Here is a 12,085-nt window from a genome sequence, read left to right on the forward strand (position 1 = left end):
ACCCCTTTCTTGTTGTGAAACAACGACTGTAAAATAATTGCTATTATAAAAAAAAGTATTTGTATTTATTGTTAAGTCCCTCTCGGTCCTCAGAGGTAACATCATCAATAAATAAACAAACAAATAAAATAAAAATATATTTTTTTCAGAAATGTCCAATCATAGCTTATTTCTGAGGTTGCTGTGACTTACGTTGTGCTTCAAAGGGAAAACAACTAGTACTTAAAACCAAGGCTATTTATTTGGGGGGGGGGGGGGGCAAACATATTGCACAAAATGTCACGTGAAATGAGTTAGTGGCATGTCTGCGTAGTTGAAACGGCTTAGTAATCTACAGCCCACTTGGTGGTTAAAGTGTCTGATAAACTCAAATAATCCTTTGGGGGACTTGATGTGCCAATGACTCACGCAGCCCACAAAATCTGCAAAGACGGACGTGTGTGGGAGTGAGCCATCTTGCCTTACCTGCTCATCTTCACTTCCTGTTACATTGACGGTGCATTCACTTACACCGTAATAGCCGTTGCCGACCATGCCAGCTCGTGTCGGGGTTTTGAGAGGCTGAAAATCACTTAAACTTTTATGTCTACTATTTAGCTAAACTTACCGTTTTTACATTTAGAACAAACCTATAAATACCGATATCATTTTTGCTTCGTCACCTTAATTATGTGAGTGGGTTAAGTAATCAGGAAGTTAGTTTTCCCCATGGTTCCTGAACATACCAAGCAGTTGCTAGTGTCGATGTGTTGCGAAGGGAGGGGGGAGTGAGCTGAAGCCTTGTTCAGCCATGTTAGTTTTTCTCTAGTGTTCACAAACGATGAGCGAGGGGAGTCATGGCCTTGTCATTGAGCGGAGACGATGAGGAATATGATTCAGAGTCTGAGCAGGTACGAGCTCCTACACTTCATTATATAACCTCTATGCGCTCATGTGTATTTTTATCAAAGTCCACCGTGAGAAATAAAGGCTTTTGTGACCGTATTTCTTCCCACGCTTCAGGTCAACGTTAGGTTTTCACCCGCTCTTCTTCTTCTCTGGATCTAGGTGGGTAGAGAAGGGTGTCTTTTAAAGCTTATTTTTTTCAGTCAGACGGGTTTTTAGAGACAAACCCCTCTAAATGTTCTCTACGTAGTTAAATGAAACTCGAGATTCTTGTCAGATTTGATACCCTGGCCGCCCAAACACACCGTGTCCTCTCCTCCTGGACACCATCTATCATGTTAGCCACTACTGACCCGTTTCGTGTTGACCACCTCTCAACCATCTCCATCCAGTCATGTTACAAAGTAGTTGACAGAGTCTCCGCTAGCTGGCTTTAAGACAGCCTTAGACTGGGCCAAAGCTGTGATTTACTCACTAACCTGTCTCGTTGAGAGGGGCTGTAATTAATTTCCCAAACTTGTCCCACCACTCTGCGCCTTTAAGACGGCTTTAGGCGAAATGTTGAATCGGGCACCGAGGAAGGGGGATGGGGAGAGGGAACAATGAAGTGGATCTCCTACTCTGTTGCTTGGTAGTCCAGTTGTTCCCAAAACTGGGGTACAGTGACCCCTCTAAATCCTGACAATATGTCTGATTTGCTGAGTCTGCTATGTCCTGTTGTTGTGTGCCAGGAAGGAAATGCAATGTTAGGGGTTGTACACTCACTTGCCAGTTCATTAGGTACACAAGAGTAACCGAATCCACTCTAAAATAACAGCCCTGCATAAACTTTGACTTCAGGAAGGTTAAGGTATTCAGCATTTGTTTAATATAACTCAGAGAGCTGTTGATTCAACTGTGTTTTCAGTCTGGTGCCTGCAGTTTGTTAGGGCTGTTCCTATTATTTTGACAGCCCCCTTGTAGTATGAGGGCTAAGTTAAATAACAGACACACTTGTAATTCAATACAGTTTTAACAGCACCACAAAGTACTTCCTCTGAAGTGATCATACAGGTAAATTGCCACCTTTCTTTCTCTGTTTCAGGGTAAACTGAACATTAGAAAAGTCACAGAGGGGGATTTATGCCGCAGTGTTATGTCAGCATGCGTTTGTTTTTTCGCTAGTGTGCCTAATGAATTGGCAAGTGAGTGTAAATTCATCTGTGGTATGATGTGCATCTTCAGCAGACTGCACACTTTCTAACGGAGCGTATTGCACAAGTCCAAGTTGCACACACTTCCCTTGTACAGTTCAGCAGAAACACGAGAAGTGCCACATCTTTGTGCTTACACAATGTTTACGACCGCAGCACCCACCAACAGTACCAGGTCAGATATTTAGTCTGTTGTGTCGCGTATTTTGCAGACAGTAGCTGATGCTTGTGTTTAGGGGGACAACTGTACATGAGCAGCAGATGACGAGCCTTGTGACTTCCTCCTACCGAAATCCACGCTGAAGCTGAGTCAGAGGGCCGCACTCAGGATATAGGCCGTGTTTTTGTTCAGGCCTGAATTCCTGACATATTATAGTACAGAGTTACATTAAAGACAAGTCGGCTGATGGTTGCTTTTGGGGCCGTGCTCTTCAGAGAGCTTTGGTTGTTTATGTGATCGGAGTTAAGACTGAACGCGTTCAGGGTCCTGAGGAAATTCCAGTTAGTTGTTGTAATTGAAACCCTGCATGGATTGTATTTGCTCAGAGGCTCTGCAAACTGGCCATAACATTATGACCACTGACGGGTGAAGTGAATGACACCGATTATCTCATCATCATGGCACCTGTCAGTGTGTGGGTTGGGCTGCAAATGAACTTTTGTTTCTTCAAAGCTGGTGTTTAAGAAGCAGGAAAAACGCACAAGTGGAAAGATTTGAGCAATCGATAAACAGCAGCTCTTGTAGGATTTTCCCGGTGCTATTTATGTTTTATGTTACTTATGATATGACACATATCACATACCTAAGCATTGCTGTAGACCATGTACACCCCTTCAAAGAAATGGTATTCTCTGATGGCAGTGGCCTCTTTGAGCAGGATAATGTATTCTGACTCCAAGCAAAAATGGGTCAGGGATGGTTTGTAGAACACAACGACAAGTTTAATGTGTTGCCACAAATTCCCCAGATCTCAGTACAATTGAGCATAACAAACAAATCAGATCAATGGAGTACCACATTGCAACTTGCAGTAGTTAAAGGACCTGCTGCTAACTGGAGCCAGTTACCACAGCACCTACAAAGGTTTATTGGAGTCAGTGCCTCGACGGGTCAGGGCTGTTTTGGCAGCAAAAGGTGTGCCTACACTCAGGCATAATGTTATGGCTGATTGGTGTATGTGATATTAGGAATAAGAGACAGTCAAATGAGGTCAGGGTAATTATGACGCAGCTGAACTGAGAACCAGTGTGTGATGTTGACAATCCATTCAGCGGTAGTCGGATTGATTGATGGAAAAAAATGTTAGAAGAGCAGCAAGTAAAGAACATCCAAAAAATACAATTTCAAAGAAAAATTAAGGTTCTTTATTTTAGACAAACATGTCATTCTAAAATGCTCCCAGGGGAACGGGCTAAAGAACAGTTTGTTTTGAACATGAAGGAACATGTTGTTGAGGGCTGTTGTCACGTTGTTATGAATGATTCACCGAGAGATGGACTGGTTTCTCCTCCTTTCCATTAAAGCATTAGTCAAGATTATCGTTAGCCAGGAATGTCCTGCTGAATATTCCCTTGCTTTACCTGTTTCACCTGTCCATAGTGCTCTGGCATTGTTTTTCCAGAATGCACTTGAATGCCATTTGATAAACGGCAATAAGTGAGTTATAACTGATAATTGCGCTCTCTCTATATATCTATACAGATAGATAGATAGATAGATAGATGGATATTCATCAGATATAAAATGAGAATAAAATAAATCGGCCTCACAGTAAATTATAGCAACCTCGTGTGAGATTATTTTTGCCCATCTCTCACAAAGAGTTGCCGCCAGCGAGGCAAATGTGTTGCCATGGTAACCTCTTCTGCCAGAACAAGACTCACAGTGATGGTCTGTGATTTGTTTTCATAGGACTTTGTCTCTTCTCCGCCTTGGCAACAGAGAAGAGACAAAAAAAAGAATGCGAAAATATTTACAAACGTATATTTAGGATTTCTATTTTTGTCTTTTTTTAAATGTTTACATGATTTGGCCTCCGACCGTCGGTTTACCAACTGCAAGCGTTTGCTGTGTCCGGCTCCTTAAATGTGAAAACTTGATGCTTGTGTTGACATGCATATAATAAACTGCTTCCTGTTTGTCTTTCTGATTTAGTGAACAGAAAGGAGATCATATGAGCTTACACAGAGAAAATCAGAAGTGGCGTTTATTGTTTAATATTTTATCAACAAAACAATGAACTGAATTCATGATCAGCCAATTAACTGATTACGAAACTTATAATAAATAATCATTTTCCCAGTAATTGCCAAGTAGCAACCTCCCCGGCCTGTTATGGCTAATGTAAACAAACTAAGTTGTTCATATATCATGGGCTGATGTCATGACATGGTACCTGTCAGTGGGTGGAATATATTAGTCAGTTAACATTTTGTCCTCAAGGCTGATGTTTTAGAAGCAGGGAAAATGTGCAAGGATATGAGCGGCAAGAAACAACACCCCCTTGTCTAAGTAACTTCCAAAGAAATGCCGAGAACTGTGTTTCATAGAAGCGCATGACATCATAATGAGATCACTGATGTTATTCGTTTCACGGGTTAATACTTTTAAAGTTGTGCCTGATGGTTGTATGTTTCAGTAGCTCTGTACAGGTAAGCTGACAATGCTGTGTTTCTCCAATATCTTGCTTTAAGATTCATTTTTATTTCCAAGTACAAACTGACAGTCTCTTTTAATTTTTTCCACCTTGATCTAATCTCACCGTCTGCCTTCCAGCAGCGGGCAGCCAACCGTCCAAAGCCCAAGATGGCGACAACGTCAGCTGTTAAGCTGCCGTCCAACCGCAGCTCGTCTGGAGCCAGGCGCAGGAGGACGCGCTGCCGAAAGTGTGAGGCGTGCCTCCGGACCGAATGTGGAGAGTGTCACTTTTGTAAGGACATGAAGAAGTTTGGTGGGCCGGGGCGCATGAAGCAGTCCTGCATCATGAGACAGTGCATCGCGGTGAGTGAGAAGGAGACTTGTAGAAAGTAGGAATATGCATAAGGAAGTATGAATCTTTATGCCGAGTGTGAAGAATCTTATTTTTAAAAGTTGCATGCTTGCATTAGCTGTTAAACAATCTGGTAACTCATAATATCATTATGTCAAAGTTTTTTTTATTCATGCCCTTTATGCTTGTTTATGATGCATGCAGCCCGTCCTGCCCCACACAGCTGTGTGTGTGGTGTGCAAAGAAGCAGGGAAGGAGGACACACTGGAGGACGAGGAGGACAAGTTCAACTTTATGCTAATGGAGTGCTCTATCTGCAACGAGATCGTCCATCCCAACTGCCTTAAGGTACTGAGAGCCAGAGTGGGAACAGCTGTACAACTCCACCTTAGTCGAGTCATTCTCACGGTGACTCATTGAGTTAAAGTAGTGTGCCAGGATCCCAGGTCATTGTAACATTGTGTGAGTGACTTAGTCATTTTGGATTGTAGTCACTGAAGGTAATTGGATGTGGAAATAGTGTTGTATATATATCAGTGAACAGTCATCATTCTTGTGTGGTTCACAAGTTTTTATGACACTATTATGTTTGAGGACTTGACTCTCACCGCATAAAGCCTCGAAGGCATTTTTAGCAGAAGACAAAAACGATTAAAGCAGCTCACACTCCGTCCATAACAGTTATGTGAGAACGTTGCAGGAAGTATTTGTTTCTATAGGCTTGGTCAGACCTGTTTTTCACACCAAGGCATGCAGTGTCTTGTTGTTTTGCATGCAACACCCAAGGTATTGTGTTTTTATTTAGCAGCTGACTTCCTAGAAACTGCATTGCCATCTGAAAATGTAGGGCAACAACCCTTTGCAATTAAAATGGCACTAATCCTCATAGGTTTACTCCTCACTAAAATACTAAACAGTGGGAAATTTGTTCCAAAGCATATTAGGGAACTTAACACATTTCTTGATGTAATCCCTGAATCACTCAGTCATGCTGAGATCAGGCCTCTGTGGGAGTCATACTACATGTTGAAAGACTTGTCGTCATTCTGAGTAAAGACGGCTCTTTATAGGTGATATCAGACTATAGAAACATTTTTTGCAATAAATCTTAAGAAGTTTCCTCCTTGTTTTGTGTGTGCACTGCAGGAACTTCTTAGAACACAGTTTTTTTCAGGGTAGGTACTTTCCCTGCTGAGAGGAAACTTGAAAGACATAAGAGATAGTCCAAAGACATGAGTGCAGCAACAAATACTAACATATTTTAAAAACCCCTTTACATAAATGTTCGCTATGCAAACAGCAGTTCTGAAATGTAACCTTAAAAAAGGAACAAAACACATCTACAGTTGTTTTGTTTGGTTGTTATCGTGTTGTAGAATAAATTTAGGACCCCATACAGCAATATCAAAAGTGAATATTAAAGCTTTATTGGGATCTTTACATATCTGTACTTCTCTTTTCTCTGTAACACATAAAACCACAGTCTGTAAGAGAGCTATGGCTGAAGTTAAATTGAGCTGACCTGCCTAAGAAGTACACGTCACCACAGTTGCTTTCACTTCCCCTGTCTTGTTTGTATTAAAGATACACTGTACACTGTGTCCGTTAAAGCTTGTTGTTCTGGTTGAAATCCGTCTCATTTCCCTGTCGGTGCATCAGGTGAGCGACGCGTCAGGAGTGGTGAACGATGAGCTCCCTAACTGCTGGGAATGCCCCAAATGCAACCACGCTGGGAAAAGTGGAAAAGTGAGTACAAATATGTGTGAGTCACAGGATTTAAATTAAGTTACAGCTTGCAATGTGTGTCTTGGAAGTATTTTCAGAGAATGGGAAAAACAACAGAAGTATTATTACTGAAGAACTTCAGAATTCCAGTGACTTTCCTCTTTTATTTTTGCTTTCAGTGTTTCAGTTTGTGTGTTGATCAGCTTACCACTTCCTGCTTTTGCTTTTGTGAAAGTCATTCACATGTGACAGAAGCAGGAAGCCACTGATACACAATGTGTTTTATGTATTGGTCACAGATGAGTTTATTAAACCTTAGCGACACTCGTAGGTATGCAACTGGTTTTTCACGTCGTGATAGGCTAAAGGTATAAAGTTGTCTCGCAATTTTCGTCCCCTCTGGTATTGAAGCAAAAAAGGGGCCCAGGGTTCAAGTACGCGTCCAACCTCCCTGGCTCTTTGCTGAGGGAACAGAAGCCGGTGAAGGAGGAGGGGGACGTTTCTTCTGCAGCCAAGAGGAGACCAGAGAGAGAGGAGACACCCAGATACAGACCTGAGGAGCCTCTCCACCGACAGCCACCGCTGCTCTCCCCTAGCAACCTGCCCCGGCCCAGGCCCGAAGACAAGCTGAGGAAGAAGAGGAAGCTGTTTGATGATGATGAGGAAGCAGATCCCAGTGTGAGGAAAAAGGTTTGTCCGTCATTTCTTAGACAATATAGACGCAAGTATTTGGGAGTAATTCCATTTGTACCAGACCAAAGTAATGTAAGCAATTCTTATACCATTTTGTCCTCCAGGAAAAGTCAGAGGATCCTTACTTTTCCAAACTTCTGCACCAAATCAAGATAGAAGAGGAGGACGATGATGCATATGTGGAAGATTATGAAGAAGGTAAAGAGTCTCACTTTCGAAGCAGCGCCGAGAGAAGAGGGCGTTTTGGAGACACTGAAGAAGACGGGGATTATAAAGACTCCAAGAATGACCTTTTGAATCCCTGCATTAAAACAGCGATTGGAGACAGTGACCAGTCTCACTGCAGCTCTCCACAGGCCGGCCCTAGCAGCGAGGGCGGAAGTGAGACCCAGGAAAAAGGTCCACGTCCTAAAGCTCGCCGTAAGCGCCGCTTACCAAACAAAGAGCTGAGCCGAGAGCTGAGCAAAGCACTGAACCAGGAAATCCAGAAGACAGAGGACTGCCTGGCCAATGAGAACCGGCAACCCCTCAAGGTGGAACCAGAGACTGAAAACGAGGAACCCAAGAGGTTGTTCCGCAATGGTAATGAACTTGGGGATCAGAGGGCCCACCTCAAGACCAAAGAGATGAACGGGACCCCTTGGGAGCTGCGCCACTTCTATCCAAGTCAGATCACCCCATTAGGCTTCAACAGGAGCACCCCAACCAACCGGCCGGTTCCCCCACGTTCACCACCAAAGTGTATCCAAATGGAGCGGCACGTCATTCGACCGCCCCCTATAAGCCCACCTCCTGACAGACTGCCTCTGAAAGATGGAAAAACACATGTCATACAGCGGGAGGTCTGGATGAAGATATTTGGCTATCTCACACACCAGGAGCTGTGCGTCTGCATGCGAGTTTGCAAGACGTGGAACAGATGGTAAATACACAGAACACTTCACATAGCGTGTTTAGATTGTTATGTTCAACATAATGAAAGAAAAAAAACTGTTCAGACAATAGAGGAGGAGCTTGATTTTTAACTGTCTCGCGTTCACAGTGTAACATGAAAATCTTCTCTATGTGACTAGGTGCTGCGATAAGAGACTTTGGACAAAGATCGATCTGAATCGGTGCACCTCCATCACCCCTCTTATGCTAAGCGGGATTATCCGCCGACAACCACTTTCCCTGGACCTCAGTTGGACCAACATTTCCAAGAAGCAATTAAGCTGGCTTATTAATAGATTGCCAGGTACCCACTGCAGCTACGAGTGATTCTTGATCTATGGACATTTTGTTTGTACTGGAACAGTATTTCAAAGAACCGTTGTGTCTTTCAGGTTTGCGAGTGTTAAAGCTATCAGGGTGTTCCTGGGCTGCTGTCTCTGCACTCTGCACCTCCAGCTGTCCTCTGCTGCGTACCCTGGATGTCCAGTGGGTGGAGGGACTCAAAGACCCACAGATGAGGGACCTCCTCTCACCCCCCACAGACAACAGACCAGGTAAAACCCAAGCACAGTCATTGCCCAGAGGCTTTGGTCCTGCCCGCCATGCTTAAATGTATGAATACATCCCATCACATAACTTATCATATATATATATTCTTTTAGACTGTCCTAAACCTGCTGACAAAGTACAGTAATGGATGTTGTGTATTTGGCCAACAGGTCAACTGGATAACCGCTGCAAGTTGAGGAACGTGGAGGACCTGCGGCTGGCGGGCCTGGACATCACCGACACATCTTTGCGCCTCATCTGTCGACAGATGCCTTTGCTGTCCAGGTTAGACCTGAGCTACTGCAACCATATCAACGACCAGTCAGTCAATCTGCTGACTGCAGCAGGGACCACGACCAGGGACTCCCTCACAGAAATCAACCTATCAGGTGAGGTCAGGGACCTCAAAAGTTACAGCAGTTAGATGCTTCAAATAGGAGCCTTAAAAAAAGAAATCATATTTTTTTCTTACTTGGACAGTACTGCAGAATTAAAGCCCACTTCTGCCGTTTATATAAGCACATGTTACAAATCGTGACCACAAGAGGTCGCCATTCGCTTGGAGTTTATCAGTGAGGAGACTTGTAACAGGAAAAGTGCTTTTGGCTTCCATTGAAAAGATCTATTCCTATTTTATTAAGCCCGAAGACAAACTAAATAATTCCTTTCTCAGAATTTCATCTGCTGTCTCAGTTAACTATTTTGAGGCCCCTGGATAGGCAGGGAGAGGAGTTAAAAGGTTGTGCACATTTGTCATTCATGAATCCGTTAATATAGAAAATGAAACCGGGTTGTCTGCTAACATGCCTGCTGTCTGTTCATCCTCAGAGTGTTCCTGTAGTAACTGCAGAGGAAGGTTGTGGACTAGTTTTATGAGATTGGACTGAAAGTTTATCACATCTGATATTATTCACTAAATTATTTCACTACTGTGGGCTCAGCCAAGAAATTACATACCAATATGAATACCAGTACTTTCTAAAATAAATAAAAATACTCATTAGACTTCTGTTCAGGTCAGAGTGATCTCAGACAGAACAACAGAAGATCACAAAAATAAAATGCCCCACCTAAATAAACACGAGAGAATGTAACTCTGTAAAACTTGTGAAGAAGCACTGTATACGCCCACACCCTGTCCTCAGAAGAAGTCAAATCATAACTGAGGACACTTGTCCTGTAGTAAACTGAAGTCATTCTAAAATAGCTCAAATTCAATCTCACTAGCTGATGGGGACACTAAATAAACTGATCCAATAAAATAAATGTGTTGACATGCCTTAACACATGCACACAGGGTGCTTCTGCCTGCTGTGGAGCATCTAATCAACCCAAAATATTTTATTTTATTCCTTTCAGAAAGAAACAAATTACGCATTTTTCGTGATTATAAAGCCCTATTGAACAGATTATCAAAAGGTTTACACCACCCTTCTCAGTCCAATATAAAATTCCTTCTGATCAGGCCAGTTTGTTCTGATTGAGGTGGTCACATGATTATTAATGAAATACTAGTGTTTGTGTTAATGTAGCCATTGTTTGTTGGGCTCAAGTAAACTGTGAACGTCGAGCTCCCTGTCACTTTAAATCAGTTATTAATTTACTGGATAATCTATTCCACATCTGATTATTGTCCTCCGTTTCCTTCTTAGTTTGTAACCGAGTCACAGACCATTCCCTGAACTTTTTCAAGCGCTGCGGAAGCATCTGTCAGATCGACCTTCGCTTCTGCAAACAGGTGACCAGGACGGCCTGCGAAAGGTTCATCGCAGAGATGTCTGTGAGCGTACCGTTTAGACTGAAAGAGGACAAGTTGCTGCAGAAGACGAGCTAGTTCATAAACGGGGGAAAAAGTACTGAAACAATGTCTTTGCACTTAATGGAACAACTGGTCCTGTGATGAGTCTCTGAATCACTGTCACAATAAAGTGAAGAGAGAAAGAGGAAGGTTCTGGATGGAAATCTTTGAATCTAACATGAGGAGCTGTCAAACATTCACTGGACAGATAAAGAGGAAATGCATGTATTTCTGTTGACACAGTACTTTTTTTTTTTTTAAGACGTGCTTTTAAGTGAGTGTATAATTTTTATTCTTTAAATATTGAAAAACATATTTTTATACCAGCATCAATTCATGAGTTCAGTGTCTCAGGAGATGAGTATCACAGACTGTACGGCACATGAACTGAAGACTGTCCCCTTCAGTTTGACTTCATGTAACGGTGTTATGTGCCAAAATCTCTGCTTTTGACATTGATGTCACTTCAGTATCAGACAGAAATAGCATGTACAGCAGTATCTGACAGATTATCATAAATACTTTGAATATTTAGAATGTATTTCAGTGATATTTCCTGTTAAACCCTCATGCCTTTCATGTTGATACTTTGAACAGTGGAGTGTTTTGGTTTGGTGTTTTCAGATTTCAACATTAATTTATTGACTTTTTTATTATTACTGTTTGTATTTATTCAGTTGGCACAGATGTCTCCCATAACTCGGTCAAATACTGCGTGCAACTAATTTTTCAGGGTTGTCTGAGCCTGATGCATCACCCAGTTGGTGGGGTCCAGTAGCAGGAAGTGGACGTTCACAGTCAACAACTCTGACTTTCTGTAATGCGGCCAACCCCACACATCTGGCTCTTTGTACTGGTTTATATAAGCATTTAATTATGACCTTTACAAATAACTAATTTGCATACATTTAAAAAATATACTCCCTACTGTAGGTGTTGTATTTTGGGTGTTGTGCTGTAATATATCACCTCAGGTGAATGTGATAATGTTTATATTTGTAAATCCAAATATGAAGTGCTAATATGCATTAAAAGAATTTCATTTGTATCATTATTGAGTCCTGGTTCTTCTCTTTGCCATATTGTGATAGAACTGAAATTGACGGTTCATTTAGCGACCATGAGTGGACACTCCTTAAAATGGAGCAGTCTGCATGGCCTCGGTGGGTGAGAGCAGTTATGGCAGTATCAGTAGCATCTCAGTGAAATTACATTTTGCACAAGGCTTCATGATCTCCAGAGGATAAAACAGAATTTAAAGGTCAAAACACTGCAGCTGTAACCTCACTAATACTGTGTAAATCCTCCTTTTGCCTCCA

General features: G+C 42.3%; 1 protein-coding gene across 3 annotated transcripts; it reads left to right on the top strand.

Moving 5' to 3' along the window:
• Positions 1–382: 382 nt before the first annotated feature.
• Positions 383–11,814, top strand: kdm2ba (lysine (K)-specific demethylase 2Ba). 3 transcript variants are annotated; one of them, XM_084551623.1, is made up of 10 exons: positions 383–890; positions 4,855–5,079; positions 5,273–5,416; positions 6,728–6,814; positions 7,196–7,483; positions 7,591–8,408; positions 8,560–8,723; positions 8,812–8,973; positions 9,139–9,253; positions 10,621–10,728. In XM_084551623.1, the coding sequence occupies exons 1-10, from the start codon at positions 837–839 to the stop codon at positions 10,625–10,627; spliced, it is 2,064 nt and encodes a 687-aa protein (XP_084407749.1). In that variant the 5' UTR covers positions 383–836; the 3' UTR covers positions 10,628–10,728. The 3 variants fall into 3 exon arrangements, with proteins under 3 accessions (XP_084407749.1, XP_084407748.1, XP_084407747.1); XM_084551622.1 differs by having other exon boundaries at positions 384–890; positions 7,205–7,483; positions 9,139–9,357; positions 10,621–11,814; XM_084551621.1 differs by having other exon boundaries at positions 385–890; positions 9,139–9,357; positions 10,621–11,814.
• Positions 11,815–12,085: the final 271 nt, after the last annotated feature.

The sequence above is a fragment of the Chelon labrosus genome, assembly GCF_963514085.1.
Source record: "Chelon labrosus genome assembly, chromosome: 9".
Taxonomy (NCBI): Eukaryota; Metazoa; Chordata; class Actinopteri; order Mugiliformes; family Mugilidae; genus Chelon; species Chelon labrosus.

Bases quoted from the DNA above. Each gene is read 5' to 3' on its own strand.
- kdm2ba (XM_084551621.1), top strand. From the start codon at position 837: ATGGCCTTGTCATTGAGCGGAGACGATGAGGAATATGATTCAGAGTCT. The intron at 6,815-7,195 runs GTGAGTACAAAT...TCGTCCCCTCTG, and splicing joins ACGCTGGGAAAAGTGGAAAA to GTATTGAAGCAAAAAAGGGG. The intron at 8,724-8,811 runs GTACCCACTGCA...TGTGTCTTTCAG, and splicing joins GCTTATTAATAGATTGCCAG to GTTTGCGAGTGTTAAAGCTA.